This window comes from Panulirus ornatus, chromosome 2 (assembly GCF_036320965.1).
Source record: "Panulirus ornatus isolate Po-2019 chromosome 2, ASM3632096v1, whole genome shotgun sequence".
Classification (NCBI taxonomy): domain Eukaryota; kingdom Metazoa; phylum Arthropoda; class Malacostraca; order Decapoda; family Palinuridae; genus Panulirus; species Panulirus ornatus.
In genome coordinates, this window is record NC_092225.1 from 84,316,149 (window position 1) to 84,337,557 (window position 21,409).

A 21,409-nucleotide genomic window follows, 5' to 3' on the forward strand; every position below is an offset into this window, starting at 1 on the left:
AAAATCCCAAGATGAACCATAGAATACCAAGATTGTCTAGTTTAACATAAATGACATCCATTTCACTAAATAAAAACTTGGAATTAATGCTATTTGTTACCACTGGGATCCCAGCATTGCCTGGGTGAGGAGTTGCCATGTCCTTCCTTTTCCTGTCGGCCTCCTGATCCATGTACCACTTGTGGCAGTGCCCATCCTCAACTTCTTTCACAAGTGATGTCAACAGCTCCCACTAATGACAAGATACCTCCACTCATGCAATAGCTTGCTTTGCATGGAGGCGATTGGCTACAGTGGACACATTGGGTCTATTTATCTGCTTAGTTTTGGTTGTGTTGAGCTGAGGAAACACCCTCTCAGCACATGCATGAGAGTTAAATAGAGCCAAAAGGCTGCACATAAAGTTTGAAGGACTGAATTTGGACTGATTGTTGCCATCTTTGTTTGCAGTTCAAACCAGAAAGTTGTTGCTGTATCACTCTAGTTTTTCAATTCTTTAGCTTACATTAAATCCCTCCACTGATCCTGCAATTTATGTAAGTCTTCTTTCACAAGTGTAGGAGAATGCAGTGCATTTTTTTCTGTGGACTTGATGTTCCTCTGAGGGGAAAGAGCTTCTGTGTGTTAAATGATTTGAAGCATGGATAGAACACTGTTTTCATCAAATGTAAATCTCTGAGAATGCAGTTCCACTAAGAAAGCCAGTCTAGGGAAAATCTTTCTTCATCTCCTAGAGGTTCCTTAAGAAGCTTAGCCTCACATCTACCACAAACATTAAGGTCACTGACTTTGTTGTATGTAACAGCATTATTAGGATCAATGGTAGGCAGTCATCTTAAAAGTATTGTTTCATTATGAAAAAACACCCAAAATACTTCTGTATTCAGCTGAAATGATAGAGTGTTGGAAGTCTGAAATGCCACAACTGAAATTCTAGATTCGTTTTGTCTACTTTGGATAATATATAGTTCAGAAATAGTAGCATATGCTTGATTCCTGAAAAGGCCATAGTTTTGTGTAACTGGGCTGCCCCATCCACTCTGCTTTGGCTTCTCCCTGAAAAAAAAGGTGCAGTGCATTCCCGTGTTTAAAATTCTGGATATGACTGACCCTCTCAACATCCAGCAAGTCTGTGAAAATTTCAACATCTTGTGTTTGGGAGCCTGGACAATATCCTGAATCACATGCAAAGTAACAACACATCTTTTAAAAGAGATTCAATCCATGATGGTCGGTAATTACTGGCTTAGCTCATGCATAATGCAAATGGAAGACCTACACATCCTAGAACAAAAACAAAAAATATCATTCTTGAGTGTGCCTGAAATCCTTTATTTACCCCTAACACTGTTGAACAGTTGTCACTGGCAAACCCAGTTATACTTTCAAGGGGTATTTCTTTAATTTCCTCAACTTCAACCACATGTAACAGTGCATCTGTAACTTTATATTTTCTTCCATCATGCCATCACTGTAAGTGCTTGGGACACAGATATTCTATCAGTACATTCATCTATGCTCAATGTAATATTTTTCAAATTTTAGCTATCATCTGTTCGTCTGCCCAAACAATACCATCCTGCAACAAAGATAATGCCTTGGTTCTTTTTATTTTCATACTATGTGTGATTTCACAATATTTTTAGTGAACATATCCTGATAACAAAACTTCAGCTTCTGCTAATTTCATCTTGAGCATCTTTTTTGGGGTTCTTTTTGAAAAAATGCTGGATATTGAAACACTTTCTTTGCATGCATGGTTTATTATGCACTTGACAAAGCTTTGTGAGTCATCAGTGCTAATTTGATTGTTTTTCAATTTACACTTGCAAACACTGAAAGCTGCAGTATACTTATCGTTTGCATCCACTGTTACCTAATCCTTCAGCTGAGGGTCTTTCATCTATTCTAGGTTGAATGCCTGTTGGTACCATTTCTTTGCTATTTTTCCTTGGACCTATACAGCTCCCCCAGGTCCAGAATTCCCTCTTGTTATTCTTATGCTGTGGCATTCTTAATCCCATGTCAATCCCTTAACAGGCCTAATGCACAACTAAAGAGTGGAGTAAATAGGGGAAAGAGAATCCTTTAAACTTACAGGCCCTGGAAGCATGAGTTTTCATGTTCCCTACAGGTGAATTTTTAATGTGCCTTAAATCTCCTAAATTCTGCCAATTTTAGCTCGAATTAGTGACACAGAAATTCAGCACGTTATTTTTCCTACAAGTGTCATACCAGAAACTGAAAACCAATCCTTCGCCCAAAGTTAAGAAACCTTTACACTAATGGGAGTCAAGGAAGGAAGTATATGCCATGTTGACATCCAGTCTCAGACAAGTCCATGTCCATGAACGTGAGTGTAGTCATGAATGTGATTACTTATACGTGGTTGTATACGAGGATACGATAAAGTTTAAACCAAACCAACAAAGTAAGAAGTATAAGTGGGGTGGGTGATAATTTGCTCTGGATCAGGGCGACAGTTTTTTCTGGATCATTGAGAGCTTCAATTCCCCCCAATCTATACTAAAGGAATTCAACTATTCCCTATGGTGAACAATAAAATCCCCTAGGTAGAGGCTCCCAGCTTGTGGGCGAGAGGATGTCCTGGCCTCATGGCTAGAGTTTAGACAGTTGAAGAAAGATACAATTTAGATGAATTAGAAGAGCAGTAGACCAAACAAAAGAAAATGGTGGTAGTTGAGAAACAGATCTTGAGCTAGATAACATCAAAGTCTGGGGACTCGAGGTCCTTGAGGCATCCCACAGGTGTCTTGATGGGATAAGCACAAACACCACCTGTGAACCAGAACTGACAGATGTGTAAATGAGACTTTTGGATGTAAATGTGCTAAGAAGGGCAGTTAGAGGGATGTCTGATCACTATCTTGTGGAGGCGAAGGTGAAGATTTGTAGAGGTTTTCAAAAAATAAGAGAATGTCGGGGAGAAGAGAGTGGTGAGAATAAATGAGCTTGGAAAAGAGACTTGTGTGAAGAAATACCACGAGAGATTGAGTGTAGAATGGCTAAAGGTGAGAGGAAATGAAATGAGGGGAGTGGGTGAGTAATGGGAGGTATTTAGGGAAGCAGTGATGGCATGTGCAAGAGATGCATGTAGGATAAAGAAAGTGGAAGGTGGGCAGATTAGAAAGGGTAGTGAGTGGTGGGATGAAGAAATAAAGTTGCTAGTGGAAGAAAAGAGAGGCATTTGGACGGTACTTACAAGGGAGTGCAAATGACAGAGATTTATAAGAAAAAGCAGCAGGAGGTCAATAGGAAGGTGCAATGGTTAAAAAATTGGGCAAATGAAAGGTGGGGTCAGAGAGTATCATTAAACTTTAGGGAGAATTAAAAGATGTCTTGGAAGGAGATAAATAATTTGTGAAAGACGAGAACAAATGAAAACATCGGGCAAGGGGGGACGTGATAACAGGTAATGATGGAGTGAGTGTTTTCAAGGTTTGTTGAATGTATTTGAGAAGAGTGGCAGATGAAGGGTGTTTTGGTCAGGGTGGTGTGTGAAGTGAGAATCGAGGGAGGTTGGTTTGGTGAAGAGAAGAGAGTTGGTGAAATACTTTCAGAAGATTAAATCCAGCAAGGTGGTGGGAGTGAATGGTACTGCAACTAATTTTATTAAGAAAGAGGGTGACTGTGTTGTTGATTGGTTGGTAAGTATATTCAGTGTATGTATGGATCATGGTGAAGGGCCTGAGAATTGGCGGAATGCTATTGTACAAAGGCAAAGGGGATAAAAGTGAGTGTTCAAACTACAGTGGCATAAGTGTGTTGAGCATACCTGGAAAACTGTGCGGCGGTGGCAGTGAGGGTGAAGACATGTACAGAGCATCAGTCTGGAGAGGAACAGTGTGGTTTCAGAAGTGGTAGAGGCTGTGTGGATCAGGTTTGTTTGCTCTGAAGAATGTGTGTGAGAAATACTTAGAAAAATATGGATTTGTATGTAGCTTTTATGGATCTGGAGAAGGCATATGATAGAGTTGATAGCAATGCTTTGTGGAAGGTATTAAGAATACCTGGTGTAAGGCACGTGGATTGAGTAGGAAAGTGATTGGTTCCTAGGTAAGGTTGGTCTGCAGCAGGAGTGTATGATGTCACCATGGTTGTAAAATTTGTTTTAGATGGGGTGTATAGGGAGGTAAATGCAAGATAGTCTGTTGGGGATGAGAGGGCGTGGGATGTGTCAGTTGTTCACCGATGATACAACACTGGTGTCTGATTCGAGTGAGAAACTGCATATTAAAGAGTACAGTATGTTGGAAAGATGTGAAAAGAGCTTAAAAAAAAGGATAGATAAAGGAATATTGATAAAAGGTGACAAACAAAGTTAAAGCAAATGAAAGACAAAGTCTTAAGAATGTAAAATATGATTTCAACAAGTTCTGAGAAAATTTTTTAAAGTGCTTGGCTCACTTTAAAACAGATAAGAGCTTACTAGTAAGTATACTAATGACATAAAAAGCCTGTCTCAAATGAAATAAAAGGTTGTAAATGCAATTCGGATTTTCTGATAAGTAAAATGGGACCATCTGATTATTCCAAGTTATGTTTCAGTTCTAAAACTCATTATCAAGAACATATGGAGTAAAGTTATTAGATTTTCTGCCTCAGCAAGCCAGCAGCAGAATCAGATGCAGAAATTGCCTTATCCACTCTCTAGCTGTAATGAATAATGTACCAAAGCCACATTCACCTATCCACAATCAGGCCCCACAAATCTTTTCATATGCTCTGGTTTAGCACATCACCCCTGTATACCATATCTTTCCAATTAATTCTTTCCCTTCCATGCCTTATCTTCCTGCATGGTCAGGCCCTGAACCTTCATAGCAACTTTCACTCCAACCTTACACCTCTTAACATCGTTCTGCCCTTTTCTTTGTTCCCTTTGCATCTGACAAGTATACTCTCTTAGTCATCCCTTCCTCACTCATCCTCTCCATACATCCAAATCATTTTAGCACTCAAATCTTTATGAATACTCCTCTTAATACCACACCTCTCTTTTACTCTTTCATTTCTCATTCAATCAACTCTCCTCCCATCAAATATTGTCCTCAAACATATTTTGCAACACTGTCACCCTCTTCAGTACTTTCTCATCCAGAGCCCATGCCTCATATCCATGTAACACCAACATACCAGTCTTTGCTTTTTAAGACTGTGACCTCCTTTCAATACATTCCTCAATGTGCCTAAGACCCTATCCCCTCAGCCACCCTTTTGGCTTACTTCAGCTCCCATGGTACCAATTATCCATTCCCAGGTATCTAATACACTCCACTTCCAAGTTCTCTCCATTCAATCACACGGTCCAAATAACCTTTCTTTTCAGTGATGAACCTAATGACCTTCCTTTTATTCATATTTACTCTAAACTTTCTCCTTCACACAATCTCCCAAACTCAGACACTTCATTCTCATTTGAATCTACCACAAGCGCTGTGTCATCAGCAAACAACTGATTCACACCCGAGGGATCCCAACCCATGACAGACTGCATACCTGCTCCTCTCTCCAAGACCCTAGCATTCACCTTCCTCACCAGCCCATCTATAAACAGATCAAAAAGCCATAGTGACATCATACATGCCTACTGCAGACCCACTTTCACCTGGCATTGCTCACTCTATTCTATACCTACTCACACGCACATCTTACTTTCATGATAAAATTCATCACTTTTTTTAATAACTTTCCTCCCACACCAAATATTCGTATGGCTCCACAAAACATCAAAACATCTTTCTAGCAACCTTATCACATGATTACTCTATATCCAGAAATGCCACATATAATTCATGCTTCTTTAAGTATTTCTCACACACATTCTTCAAAAGCAAACACCTAATCCAGACATCCTCAAACACTCCTTAAACTATGTTGTTCTTCCCCAGTCTGATGCTTTGTGCATGCCACCACTTCCTCAATCACCACTTTTCAATACAACTTAATATGTAAAACTTCTCTCTCCGTAATATGAATACTCACCTTTGTCCCCCATGCCCTTATATAATGGTAATATATAGGCATTCTGCCAATCCTCAAGCACCTTTGCATGATCAATACATACAATGAAAATCCTAACAAACCAAACACGGTCATCCCATTTCTTAAGAAATTCAACAGCAATTCCATCCACCTTGCCACATTTCATCTTGAGCAAGGCATTCACACCTCTTCCCTTTTCACCAAACCACTTACTTACCATGACTCTCTCACTTTGGATACCTCTCCAACCCAAACACCCTATCATCAGACACATTTCAGTGGACCCTCAAGATACTCATTCCATCTCCTCTTCACCTCATACCTGCCTTTTACCACTTTCCTATGTGGCCCCCTCATCAGTGTTCCCATTTGTACTCTTGTTTTTCTCATTACATTAACTCATTCTAAAACATATTATTGTACCTGAAATTTGTTGATACTCACATCAACTCTCATTTGCCTTTTAGCTCCTGTAGCTTTATTTTGACCATTCTCTACCCTTTCTCACCTAAACACCTCTCACCTTCTGCATGCCATACACTTCTCTCACACATGTCAACACTTCTTTCCCTAAACTCCTCCCATTCCTCATTCATAACCGCTTCGTTTACTCTTACCTTTTGCCATTCTTAACTCAATCTCCTGGTATCTCCTCACACAAGCCTCTTTTTCCAAAATCACCTACATTCACCTCCTTCCTCTCTCCCAAATAATTTCCTCTTTTCCGTAAGTGCTACAAATCTTCACCATCACCTCCACTAAGTCATGATCAGACATCCAACAAGCTGCTTTTCACAGCACATTCACATCCAAGAGTTTCTCTTTTGCATGCTTCTCAGTTAGTAGGTAATTCAATAATTCCTACTTACTATGCATACTTTTAAACAAGTCCTTTTTCAGCACATAACTCCACATGGTGCTCACCATTCTCATGCACATCACTAAATACCTCATGCCCCCCATTTACACCCTTAAGTGCCAAACTCAATTTTGCATTCAAACCATCCATTACTAATAGACCATTTTTTGCATTAAAACTGCTGGCAGACTTGTTCAGCTCCAGCCAAAACACAATTTTTTTCATTAGACTGCTCATGGCCAGATGCATAATTCATTTTCATAGAGACCACATCAGTCTTACACTTTTTAACACTTTCCCACAAGTCCTTCAGCTTTAGTGTTACCAATTCTTTCGCCCTTGCCCTCACACTAAACTTTGACTTTACCCTGAAGATATTCTCAAACCATTCTTCCCCTTGAGCTTTCTTGCACTCAGAGCATTAATACCAAACTTCCTTTCCTCAAACACACTTCCTATCTCTCACTTCCTGTCTTGGCTACATCCAAACATCTCAGTCTGAGTCTTTGAGGAGGATGAGAGTTCCTCACTTTGCTCCTTATGTTCTAACTTTCAGAAACTGAAGGAGAATGTTTCTCATAAAAAGCCTTCTATGACACAAACAGAATAGGGGACAGGGAAGAACAATTACCATAATGAATAAAAGGCAAAAAAAAATTATTAAATGAGACCAATTTATTCTGTAACAAACTTGTAAATATTCAACAAATTAATGTCAACAATCCAAAATACCATCACAGGGGTGTGAAGTATCAAAGTTATATTCATGCTCAATTTACTGTATACAAGTTATAATCTAATTGGGAGAAAGTAGCACAGACCCAACATTAGAAAAAACATAGTACCCTTTGTAAGAAATATAATTTTCTATGTTCACTTTACTTGGACATTTAACAAAGTTTGTGAAACCACAACACCTTTACCAGGAACATTAAATGGAATGCCCTTATACACTGCAACTTTGTTGGTATCAACTTTCAAGTCAGGGGCACAAGTTTCAAATACTTTCTTCTTGGGATTCAGGACGGCATCAGGGTTCCGAGTGTAACCTTCAAACTCCACGAGGTCACCTGGTTGGCTTCCCTCTGGCGGTGCAAGGACTTCCACCTGGTAAATGGGATATTCTAATAATAGGATAATTACAAGCATTAAAGTTTACATCTTTTCAAGGTACAAAAACCTCATGATGGATAGGTCATGTCCAGTTCTTGGAATCCATATGCTTCGATAAAGAGAATGTATGGAGAGTACGTAATGCAGAGGATAAATCATGATAAAAGTTTTAGGAAATTTGTAGTTGTTAAGGCTAGACATGATATAATGGAGCAATCATGGATTTGAAAAAGGCAGATTATAATGTAAACAGGAAAGTTCTGGAAGTTCTGAATCCATATGGTGTACAGTAAAGACATTTGAATGCATTTCAGAATTTTATAAAGGAGGCAGTGCATTTGAGTAAACAGCAGTATATGAATGTGAAGCAAATAAGGGAGCACATAAAAGATGTGTGGTATCACCAATGCTATTGTTTTTTTAAAGGATAAGTGATGAGAACATGATGGGGTAATGATATTGTATGACCAAATCATAGTGCTGTTGAAGGCAAATAATATGAATCAGTTGAGGAACCAGATAGGATGGTGGTTTGCTTTGATGATGTATATAGGAGGAGGATGCTGAAAGTGAATGAGAGTAAAAGTAAATCTTCAGTTTTTGAAAGAGATGTCACATTTTGATTAAAGTTTGAATGGTGAAGATGAGAGATGTGGATGAGCTTAGTTTAGTTGCAGGGAATAAAAGTTCAGTAATGATGGCAGCAGAAAACCTCAGATGAAAGTAAAGTTTTGCAAAGTATAGATACTGGACACACTTAAAAGCTTGGTGAGTGCTAGGAACCTGCATGAGGTAATTCTAACTCCAAAGTATGGATGCAAAACCAAAGTATATAATATGACTGGATTGGTAAAAAAAAGAAGTCATATCTGAAGCATAAATTTTACGTTAGGGCAACCTACTTTCAGTGAGAAGTTGAAATGCTCATCAATATGCATCAGCAGATGATGTTGCATGACAGGACAACAGATAGTGACTAAAAACTGAACTGGAATACAAAATGTAACTAGTCACTGAAATGTGAAATGTACATCAGGGCAACGTACTTTCAAACTGCTGAAGTGCACATCAAAATACATTAACATATGAAAGTATATGATAGTCACTTAAACCTGAACTGAGAGGGGAGCAAGAGGGGATGAAAATATCATGGCACTAGTAGTAAGGGAAGTGGTGGTAAAGGGTGACAGAGACTCTGGGAAAGATCAGGGAAAAGGAAGTGGTATGGGTGGTGGTAGTAGAACAGGGAATGAGAGAGGTGGTGGCACATGTGGTTGTACAGGTTGTAGTAAAGTAGTTGATAATAGTACTTGTAAAGGGTAAATGACAGTGATAGAGGGGATGGTGGAGGTAGTGATACTGTTGGTGTCCAGAAAGGTAGTTGCAGAAATGGCAGAAGAGGTGGTGCTGAGTGGTGGAGGGTGTGGTGATGGCTGAGGTAAATGGCAAAAATCATTGTAGAGGTGATGGTAGTGGTAACTGCATAGATGGTAGTAAAGGGGATGGGACAGGTGGCTGCAAAGGGGGTGGCACAGAGGTTGGTAATGATGACTGCAAAGGGGTGATGACAGAAATGCTTGAACTGGTGGTGGAATTGGAAGCAGCAAAGGAGCTGAGAGAGATGGTGGAAAGTGTTGTTGCAGAGGAGATGGCATATATAGCAACACAATGGAAGGCAGCGGTGGTAGTAAATGTGTTACAAAAGGGGTGGCACAAATGGCAGAGGTGGAGGCACTGATAAGAGTAAAATTGGTGGTAAGAGGGTGGCAGTGATGTAAGTTTTGGCAGCAGATGGCGACAAAGGTAGAGTAAGCAGTGGTGGAAGAGGTGACAGTAGTAATGATGGCAGAGGAAATGGCAGTGGTAGTTGTGGATGACAAGGTGGTGTTAATGGTTGTTGTAAAGGAGATGGCAGATATGATGGAAGTGGTGCTGACAAAGGTGGTAAAAAAAATGACAGCAAAACTGATGACAACTGTTGTTGCAAAGGTGGCTGTAGATGGTGTTGGTGATGTTTGTAAATGGGATGGGTGATGGTAGAAGAGGTGGTGGTAATGACAGTGGCAGAATGGACAGTAGAGGTGGTGGCACAGGTGGATGTAATGGCAATGTCTGAGGGGATAGAACAGATGATGGGCAGAGATGACAAAGGGTGTGGTAGATACAATAACACAGATGGAAAAGGGGTTGACAGAAACATTAGTAATGATAGCAGAAATGTTGGAAGAAGTAGGGAGGGATAGGATTGGTAAATGTGGTGTTGGCAGAGAGGGTGGCACTGGTAGCTGCAAAGGGGAGAGAATAAGCGGTGGCAAATACGGTAAATCATGCAGGGTTCCCACTCTTTTACTGACATAAAATTCAAGGCTTTTTCCAGGATATTTCCAGGATCTGTAAGTGTTTTCCAGGATATTTTCTACAGGGTTTTCAGCCCACTTAATCTTAAATGGACGTCAATGGATAAACCATCTGGATAACACTGATCATTGGTTTGTGTTTGTTCTACTGAACACATTTATAACTTAGTTACCATGTTAGTTCTAATGATTTAGGATTGGACTTGTATTGACAGGACTATCAAGAGCTTTCTGTATGAGGCTGGCTTTCAATGCTTCATAAGCCACAAGATGACCAATTTGCATGATACAGAAATTTTCTGACTCAGCACTGTGACTAAGGCCATTTACCTAAAATATTGGAAATCTATGGCATTCAAAGGATTTCCATAAAGATCACCATTATTCTAAGTTTGGTAAAAATTCATTTTCATGAGCCATACTCTCAATTCTTGATGTTAATAAGTACATGATGCTACTTCTTGGATAATCACAAACTTATGACTCAGAACTTCAACTAGTTTTCAATGGTTAGTGTCTTCCTATTGTACACGTATATTCTTTATAAACTATTACTTGGACCATGTACAGCTCAAACCAAATGTGTTAAAAATCCAGAGAAGGATTTTGAATCAATATTGCTGAATAGACTGAATTTGTGTTATGGATTAAAAAAATTCTTGGCAATATGCACAACTTAATTTATAGTATTCCAATCTGCATACCAAGTTTCATGAATTCGGTTCTTTTGTGATGGACAGATACGACAAACACAATTGTATTTGTACCCACTTAGTGGGCAAACATACTTCATAACCACAAAGACACAAAGTTTCCTACATGTACTTTGAGCATGCTTATTGCAGATGCACATCATGTATTAAGAAGCCAATGTTTTTCTCTCTTTTTTTTTGATGTACACAAAAATTTGGTTGTGCAACTTTTGTCTTTCATTATTAAAGAATTCAACACTTTAAAAATCATACATTTTATTTTTTAATCATAAATCTTAAATAAATCATAAATCATACATGTAGCATTTATGGATCTGGAGAAGGCATAAGATAGAGTTGATAGAGATGCTCTGTGGAAGGTATTAAGAATATATGGTGTGGGAGGCAAGTTGTTAGAAGCAGTGAAAAGTTTTTATCGAGGATGTAAGGCATGTGTACGTGTAGGAAGAGAGGAAAGTGATTGGTTCTCAGTGAATGTAGGTCTGCGGCAGGGGTGTGTGATGTCTCCATGGTTGTTTAATTTGTTTATGGATGGAGTTGTTAGGGAGGTGAATGCAAGAGTTTTGGAAAGAGGGGCAAGTATGCAGTCTGTTGTGGATGAGAGAGCTTGGGAAGTGAGTCAGTTGTTGTTCACTGATGATACAGCGCTGGTGGCTGATTCATGTAAGAAACTGCAGAAGCTGGTGACTGAGTTTGGTAAAGTGTGTGAAAGAAGAAAGTTAAGAGTAAATGTGAATAAGAGCAAGGTTATTAGGTACAGTAGGGTTGAGGGTCAAGTCAACTGGGAGGTAAGTTTGAATGGAGAAAAGCTGGAGGAAGTGAAGTGTGTTAGATATCTGGGAGTGGATTTAGCAGCGGATGGAACCATGGAAGCGGTAGTGAATCATAGGGTGGGGGAGGGGGTGAAAATTCTGGGAGCCTTGAAGAATGTTTGAAAGTCGAGAACATTATCTCGGAAAGCAAAAATGGGTGTGTTTGAAGGAATAGTGGTTCCAACAATGCTGTATGGTTGCGAGGCGTGGGCTACGGATAGAGTTGTGCGCAGGAGGGTGGATGTGCTGGAAATGAGATGTTTGAGGACAATATGTGGTGTGAGGTGTTTGATTGAGTGAGTAGTGTGGGGGTGGGGGAGATGTGTGGAAGTGAAAAGAGTGTGGTTGAGAGAGCTGAGGGGGGTGTTTTGAAATGGTTTGGTCACATGGAGAGAATGAGTGAGGAAAGATTGACCGAGAGGATATATGTGTCAGAGGTGGGGGGAACGAGGAGAAGTGGGAGACCGGATTGGAGGTGGAAGGATGGAGTGAAAGAGATTTTGAGTGATCGGGGCCTGAACATGCAGGAGGGTGAGAGGTGTGCGAGGAATAGAGTGAATTGGAACGATGTGGTATACCGGGGTCAACATGCTGTCAATGGATTGAACCAGGGCATGTGAAGCGTCTGGGGTAAACCATGCAAAGTGTGTGGGGCCTGGATGTGGAAAGGGAGCTGTGGTTTCGGTGCATTATTACATGACAGCTAGAGACTGAGTGTGAACGAATGGGGCATTTGGTGTTTTTCCTAGCGCTACCTCGCACACATGAGGGGGGAGGGGGTTGTTATTCCATGTGTGGCGAGGTGGCGATGGGAACAAATAAAGGCAGACAGTATGAATTATGTACATGTGTATATATGTATATGTCTGTGTGTGTATATATATGTGTACATTGAGATGTATAGGTATGTATATTGTGCGTGTGTGGACATGTATGTATATACATGTGTATGTGGGCGGGTTGGGCCATTCTTTCGTCTGTTTCCTTGCACTACCTCGCTAACGCGGGAGACAGCGACAAAGCAAAATAAATAAATAAATAAATATAAATCTTGAGTGCAACTAACTCATAACAAAAAATAAAACAAATCAACTACAAAAACATAAACTGTAAAACAAAAACAACGTATTTGTGTTTAACAATACTGCATTGGGAAAAAAAGACTTTAACCCAATCTGAGTCAATAAGAGTTGACTTGGCAAATGCGAAGCACATTTTTTCAAAAAATTGGCCATCGCGATCATTATTAACCATTGCTTTCATTACTCTATAACAGATGTGAGCAAGCGCTATCGAGACCGAGATTTCAGTTCGATTCATACCATACAACTCGCCCCACAAAAAGCTGCAATGTAGCAATAAAGTATATTCAGGGTACGAAAGCGAGGGATGAACGAGGGCCCAAGGGAAGTAACCTTTTCCTAACTTCCGTTTCAAGGGTTTTTCCCAGACATTTTCAATTTTACGTGTTTTCCAGGCCTTTTCCCAGCCGGGAGCACCTCAAATAAAATTCCCGGGCTTTTCCCGTCTTCCTGGTGGCATGGGAACCCTGTAAATGAGGTGGCAGCAGGGGTGGTGGTAACAGTTCTTGCAATGAAGTTAGCAGATGTGCTGAAAAGGGAGGTTGTACAGATGGTGGCAGAAATAGAGAAAAAAGGGTGCAGAGATGGAGGCAAGGGTAGCAGTAGCAGAAGAGGCTTTAGAGGTGGTAGTGGTGACAACAAAGATGATAGAAGAAATGGTGGGGTGGGTGGTGGCAGAGGAGAGGGTAAAGGTAGTAGGTGAGGGGATGGTATAGGGGTGGCATGGGCAGCTGGAAAGGTGGTGTTGGAAGGTGCAGAGGGATGGCGAGTGGTCACTGAGGCAGTGGGAAGAAGAGTTGTTGCAGAGATGGTAAGGATCATGGTGGTGTTAGTAACAATGGAGATGGCAGAGGTGGTATTATGGGTGGTTACAGAGGTGGTTACAAAGGGTGTGGGAAATGATAACAGAAGTGGTAGTAGTGGAACAGTTGGTGGTTGCAATGAGGGTAGATGGTAAAACAGGTTGTCTGGTAAAGCTGATTTCAAAATATGCCCTTTTGAGAATTTTTTTTAATACTATTATTTTGCTTTGTCACTGTCTCCCGCGTTTGCGAGGTAGCGCAAGGAAACAGATGAAAGAAATGGCCAAACCCACCCCCATACACATGTATATACATACACGTCCACACAAGCAAATATACATACCCATACATCTCAATGTACACATATATATACACACAAAGACACATACATATATACACATGCACACAATTCACACTGTCTGCCTTTATTCATTCCCATCGCCACCTCGCCACACATGGAATAATATTCCATGTGTGTGAGGTAGCGCTAGGAAAGGACAACAAAGGCCACATTCGTTCACACTCAGTCTCTAGCTGTCATGTAATAATGCCCGAAACCACAGCTCCCTTTCCACATCCAGGCCCCACAGAACTTTCCATGGTTTACCCCAGACGCTTCACATGCCCTGATTCAATCCATTGACAGCACGTCGACCCCGGTATACCACATCGATCCAATTCACTCTATTCCTTGCCCGCCTTTCACCCTCCTGCATGTTCAGACCCTGATCGCTCAAAATCTCTTTCACTCCATCTTTCCACCTCCAATTTGGTCTCCCACTTTTCCTTGTTCCATCCACCTCTGACACATATATCCTTTTTGTCAATCTTTCCTCACTCATTCTCTCCATGTGCCCAAACCATTTCAAAACACCCTCTTCTGCTCTCTCAACCACGCTCTTTTTATTTCCACACATCTCTCTTACCCTTACATCACTTACTCGATCAAACCACCTCACACCACATACTGTCCTCAAACATCTCATTTCCAGCACCTCCACCCTCCTGCACACAACTCTATCCATAGCCCATGCCTCGCAACCATACAACATTGTTGGAACCACTATTCCTTCAAACATACCCATTTTTGCTTTTGGAGATAATGTTCTCGACTTCCACACATTCTTCAAGGCTCCCAGGATTTTCACCCCCTCCCCCACCCTGATTCACTTGCACTTCCATGGTTCCATCCGCTGCCAGATCCACTCCCAGATATCTAAAACACTCTACTTCCTCCAGTTTTTCTCCATTCAAACTTACCTCCCAATTGACTTGACCCTCAACCCTACTGTACCTAATAACCTTGCTCTTATTCACATTTACTCTTAACTTTCTTCTTTCACACACTTTACCAAACTCAGTCACCAGCTTCTGCAGTTTCCCACATGAATCAGCCACCAGCGCTGTATCATCAGCGAACAACAACTAACTCACTTCCCAAGCTCTCTCATCCCCAACAGACTTCATACTTGCCCCTCTTTCCAAAACTCTTGCGTTCACCTCCCTAACAACCCCATCCATAAACAAATTAAACAACCATTAAACAATCATTACAAAACACTACTTGAAATCACAAAAAATTAATTATGGCCTTGAACAGACACTAACCTTACCTAACCTTTCACATTCTTCATATAAAGTGCATGACATTTTCAGTGTTCCAATATTTCTAAAAGGAAAAAAAAAATTGAAATAAAGGTATAAAACTACAATCATGCATCTTTACTAAAAAAAAATTCCTATTCATTAAACCAAAAAAAGCCATATTTCTTATATTTTCCTAGAGCAAATAGCTACTTAGCCAATATGATTTGGTTTCTAGTGTTTATGTTAAATTGCCAAGCATATTACAAGAGAACAGATTAGACAATAAGACATACATTACCTACAATACAAATTTATTTTTTCTGTCCCATTGGTGTCCAAAGCTCACCTCATCTGCAACTTATTATGGTTCTATGATACATGGTGACTAACAACTTTCAGCTGAGCATGGCTGATTGCTTGGATATTTCTAAGCCACATGTCAGCAGTTGTGTTTCTACTATTACTGCCAAGATAGTAGATCTAGCACTCAGGCACATCAAGTTCTAAAAGCCTGCCAGTGAGAAGTTCACACTGAGTCAGTTTTCTGTAAATGCTCTGATTCCAGGTGTGATTGGATGGTACACAAATACCAGTTAAAAGTCCTGGAAGAGCAGATGCTCAGCTGTACTGGTGTTTCAAGGGCTTCCCTTCACTTGATGGATGAGGAGGTGGTGTTAATGGCTGTTGTAAAGGAGGTGGCAGATATGATGGAAGTGGTGTTGGCAAAGGAGGTAAAAGAAATGACAGCAAAACTGATGACAACCGTTGTTGCACAAGTGGCTTAATTTTATAAATATAACAAATTGGCCTAGGAGGGCACATAATGCTAGAAAACTTAATAAAACACTGGTGTGAGAGGCTTTGGTCAGGGGTTTATAAAGAGCTTCTGTTGCGGGACAGGGATCCTCTTTCCAAAAGTCACAGTGATTTCTTTATAGATATTTTTATCTTTTGCATGCTGTTGACATTATCCCTGTCATGCTCACCATGCATATTTTGCTGACGCTTTTTTAAGTAAGTTTTAAAAAGATAATTACTTGCATATATTTTAATTTTTGGTATCAAAAAACTTCATGTTTAATAAAAGCTGTACTTTCATACATGACGTTTAGTTCTTTTCAAAATAAAGCTACTCATCCCCTATCTTCCTCCTCACAGACTCAGCTATGCACTTATCTGCCTCTGCCATATTGGCTTATGCCTCTTAGCCAGCATCAAAAAATTACTAAGCCGCCACTGATCACCTCTTATTTTCATGGGTGTCCTCCAAAAGCCACATCTTGGCCTCCCTCCATAAGCCAAATCTTGGCTCTAAATTTCTCCTCCACGTATTCTTTTCAAATTCACACTGCTTCTGTTCAGGGTTCACTGAGTTAAGCTGTCTACCACTTGCTTCCATATCTTCCTCTTTGCTGTAATTTTGGGGTCCTGGCTCTTGCACTGCACCAACTCAACTTTATTGGTGAAATAAGCCACCAAAAACTTTTACTGTCTTTCACAGATGGGAACAGAATGGTCATGTCTCCTGCCTTTCACAGCTGTTTATACCAATCAGCTGACTTATGACATACCAACCTACCACCAATCCTGAGCAGTAAACATGTTGGTAGCCCTGGAGATGAAGACAATGGCCATTGCATGACAACGCACGTCACATCATCTATGAATATGAAAGATGGAGGTCAGGCAATGGCTGCATTACATCGCTGCAAAAGCTCCATCGCATTGTTTATGTAAACAGCCCTATGACTCATTTCGGTATCCATTTCTAACATAAGTATGAATAACAGGAGGGCAAGTACGGTTCCTTGGGAAACAGCTTTCTCCTGTGGAGGCACCAGTAATAGTCTGATTTACAAAAGTAAGTTGTGATGTTTTAGTTAACAAGGAATAAGCCAATCTTCCAAGCTTACCAGTGATTCCCTTCTGCATTTTGTGTGCTGTCACATTTAACAATGGCTCTTGCAAAGTCTGTATAAATCACATTAGCACTTTGTTAGTTCTTCATTGCCTCTGCACTTTACTGTGGTACTCAAGCGATAGAGAGGCATGATCTTCTTGTCCTAAAATCACATTATCCTAGTTTATGTAATTCATTTGGCTCCATAAAGTCACCCAGTATACATTTTTGGACTCAAAAACATTATTGTGTAATATCAGTTCTTTTTTTTTTTTTTTTTCATACTATTCGCTATTTCCCGCAATAGCGAGGTAGCGTTAAGAACAGAGGACTGGGCCTTTGAGGGAATATCCTCACCTGGACCTCTTCTCTGTTCCTTCTTTTGGGGAAAAAAAAAAAAAAAAAAAAAAAAAAAAAAAAATTTGCTTCCTGATTTGTTAAGTGAAGCAAGAAGTTAGTCTCAATCTCTTGCGAATGATGCCAGAATCCAGACGATTTTTTTTTCTTTTTCTGTTCAGAGGATACCTAGTGTTTGTGGAATCTGTGTTTTGCATTCCTTTATATAGAAAAAATTCTAGCAGTTTGATCATGGGCAGAGTGTATGGGCATGTTTTCAATGACCCTCTAAAAGTCCTTTGGTGATGTATTGAGATCTGCGGTGTGTAACATTGCATGATTACCATTTAGGAAGAATACGATTAAATCACACATCTTTAGGCTGATTTTTGGCTCACTGAACACCAACTCATACTGGTTATCTAGTACTTCACTTATCACTATGCAGTCATCCATGTATGCGCCCCTTTTTTATGATTTTAATTTTTCTCTCTCACAGACAGCTCTTTCTTCTTTTTTTCCCACTAGTATATGACTTTTACATATTTGGAATGCTTTTGTGGTCATACATTTAACACACTCCTCTGTCATTTTGGTACTCAGAAGGATTTCCTATTGTACTACAGACATCTTCCCATTTTATCTATTTGCTATTAAACGTGAAACTGGTTAATTAACTTCCATGTTGGCATGTGTTCTGCCCAGATGGTTTATCATCCATACTTATTTTACTTCTATTAGTGTGAACAGATATACAGTGTATCTGAGATAATAACCTCAGAGATTAGATCTACATTCTCTATGAAGAGTATATCTAGTGTATTATTTCCTCTGGTTGGTCTGTTGTTTGGTGACCAAGGGAAAGCTTTTTATACAGTCTAAATACTTCTTTTACTGCAGCAATTCATCCAAGCTACTTCCAATGAACTTATTTGTTACAATCTTGCTTCCTATCTGTTTCTATCTTATGTATGCTAGGATGAAGACCTCTTATGATGATTATGTTTGGGACTGGGTTTCGAAGGAGGCTGACAGGTTTCAGTATTTCTTAATTATTCTGTAATTTTTTGAAGTGCTGCATCTGGTGACTTATAGATTAGCGCAATAACCAGGTTAGGGTTCCACTATTGACAACCAACACTTCTACTGAATCATTCAAGGAAATCAGAAGCTCAGTTGTTACAAGATAAACTTTCAACTTAGTTACAGTTATCTGCCCTCATTCCCAATAATTGTGTCAGTTATCCAAGTTACATTATATTCTTTTGAAAAGTCATATTGTCATACGTTACAGTATGAAATTTTGTTTATCAGACTGTAAATAAATCAAAAGTAAATATTTTTACTAACATTACAATTTATGGAAGACCAAGGAATATGCAAGAGATAAAATAATAGGAAGTACTTGTACACAAGAATAGAAAAAGTATTTCAATGTTTATGTTCTGCTTTCTCGCTCCATCTGAATTGGATTTGGTAGAATGTTATACAATGCTGCTGGGTAAATGTATCATATCATCTGCACACAACTTGGTGATTTCAAAGAATTATATTATAAACTGAGGCCATATATTTGCCAAAGATTTGCTAAGTAAAATAAGTAGAGGGAGATCCATGTATTAGGGGTTATTATTTTATATTTTTTATTATACTTTGTCGCTGTCTCCCGCGTTTGCGAGGTAGCGCAAGGAAACAGACGAAAGAAATGGCCCAACCCCCCCCATACACATGTATATACATACGTCCACACACACAAATATACATACCTACACAGCTTTCCATGGTTTACCCTAGACGCTTCACATGCCTTGATTCAATCCACTGACAGCACGTCAACCCCGGTATACCACATCGCTCCAATTCACTCTATTCCTTGCCCTCCTTTCACCCTCCTGCATGTTCAGGCCCCGATCACACAAAATCTTTTTCACTCCATCTTTCCACCTCCAATTTGGTCTCCCTCTTCTCCTCGTTCCCTCCACCTCCGACACATATATCCTCTTGGTCAATCTTTCCTCACTCATTCTCTCCATGTGCCCAAACCACTTCAAAACACCCTCTTCTGCTCTCTCAACCACGCTCTTTTTATTTCCACACATCTCTCTTACCCTTACGTTACTCACTCGATCAAACCACCTCACACCACACATTGTCCTCAAACATCTCATTTCCAGCACATCCATCCTCCTGCGCACAACTCTATCCATAGCCCAAGCCTCGCAACCATACAACATTGTTGGAACCACTATTCCTTCAAACATACCCATTTTTGCTTTCTGAGATAATGTTCTCAACTTCCACACATTCTTCAAGGCCCCCAGAATTTTCGCCCCCTCCCCCACCCTATGATCCACTTCCGCTTCCATGGTTCCATCCGCTGCCAGATCCACTCCCAGATATCTAAAACACTTCACTTCCTCCAGTTTTTCTCCATTCAAACTCACCTCCCAAGTGACTTGACCCTCAACCCTACTGTACCTAATAACCTTGCTCTTATTCACATTTACTCTTAACTTTCTTCTTCCACACACTTTATCAAACTCAGTCACCAGCTTCTGCAGTTTCTCACATGAATCAGCCACCAGCGCTGTATCATCAGTGAACAACAAGACTCACTTCCCAAGCTCTCTTATCCCCAACAGACTTCATACTTGCCCCTCTTTCCAAAACTCTTGCATTTACCTCCCTAACAACCCCATCCATAAACAAATTAAACAACCATGGAGACATCACACACCCCTGCCGCAAACCTACATTCACTGAGAACCAATCACTTTCCTCTCTTCCTACACGTACACATGCCTTACATCCTCGATAAAAACTTTTCACTGCTTCTAACAACTTTCCTCCCACACCATATATTCTTAATACCTTCCACAGAGCATCTCTATCAACTCTATCATATGCCTTCTCCAGATCCATAAAAGCTACATACAAATCCATTTGCTTTTCTAAGTATTTCTCACATACATTCTTCAAAGCAAGAATTATCAAATTTTATGTTCCGGGAGCACATGTTCATTTTTGTTAATGTAATTATATTTTCATAACTTTCATACCACTGTGTTTAGTATTTAACCAGTGTTGGATGCAAAGAGAAGCATATATATCAAGCGGCTGTCAGATGTTAGCCAGATAGTAAGGGAATCCGAGTCTAGCCAAATCTCTCTGTTAACAGAAGCCATTATTTCAGAGTACTGTCTTAATGGGTATGGGCTCACTGTGCACCCTTAAAGGAAGGGGTGAGGTCATGACAACTTATAACCCAACCCCTCTACAAGTTCTCAGTCCTGTTTCATCGGAGGAAGTTGTAATTTGAAATTCAAACCTCCATGTTCATATCATCTTTAGCCCTTTCACAACAACTGATTGATATATCTGCATACACCTTCAAGCCATGGACTTTAAAGTTCAAATTCAACCCAAAGCTACCAAAAACCTTTTAATATCTCCTGTATTATTCAGGATCATCTCTATGATCTTGAAACACATACATATCTGGGCATGCTATAAGACGTGCTACACCAGGTTTTACTGGTCGTGCGGCATATCTGACCTTTAACCATTAAGGCTTTGGTAAAGCAAATGCAAAAATTTTCAAGCATACAGGAGGAAAAGTTATAAAATATCGAAAGAAAATATCCTCTCAAGTTTGTTCTTATTTCTAACTAGAATGTAATTTTCTAATGAAATTTACATACAATTCAACCTACAGTGACACTATTTACCATCATAAATGCTCTTTGCCTTATGCTGAACCACTGCCAGGTATATGAGGTACCCTCACGAGACTTTTCAGACATATCAAACAAGATGTGTGGTATTTTCATAAGTGTTTTGG

The 21,409-nt window shown here is 39.9% G+C and overlaps 1 protein-coding gene across 1 annotated transcript in view; it reads right to left on the minus strand.

Annotated features, from left to right (window-relative positions):
• Nucleotides 1-7,518: 7,518 nt before the first annotated feature.
• The window catches only part of AIMP1 (aaRS-interacting multifunctional protein 1), a 28,711-nt gene continuing 14,820 nt past the window's right edge, over nucleotides 7,519-21,409 (minus strand). The window contains exon 6 of the mRNA XM_071678772.1: nucleotides 7,519-7,972. Within this exon, the coding sequence (XP_071534873.1) occupies nucleotides 7,739-7,972 (234 nt within the window). The 3' untranslated portion in view covers nucleotides 7,519-7,738. The remainder of the gene's footprint in view (nucleotides 7,973-21,409) is intronic.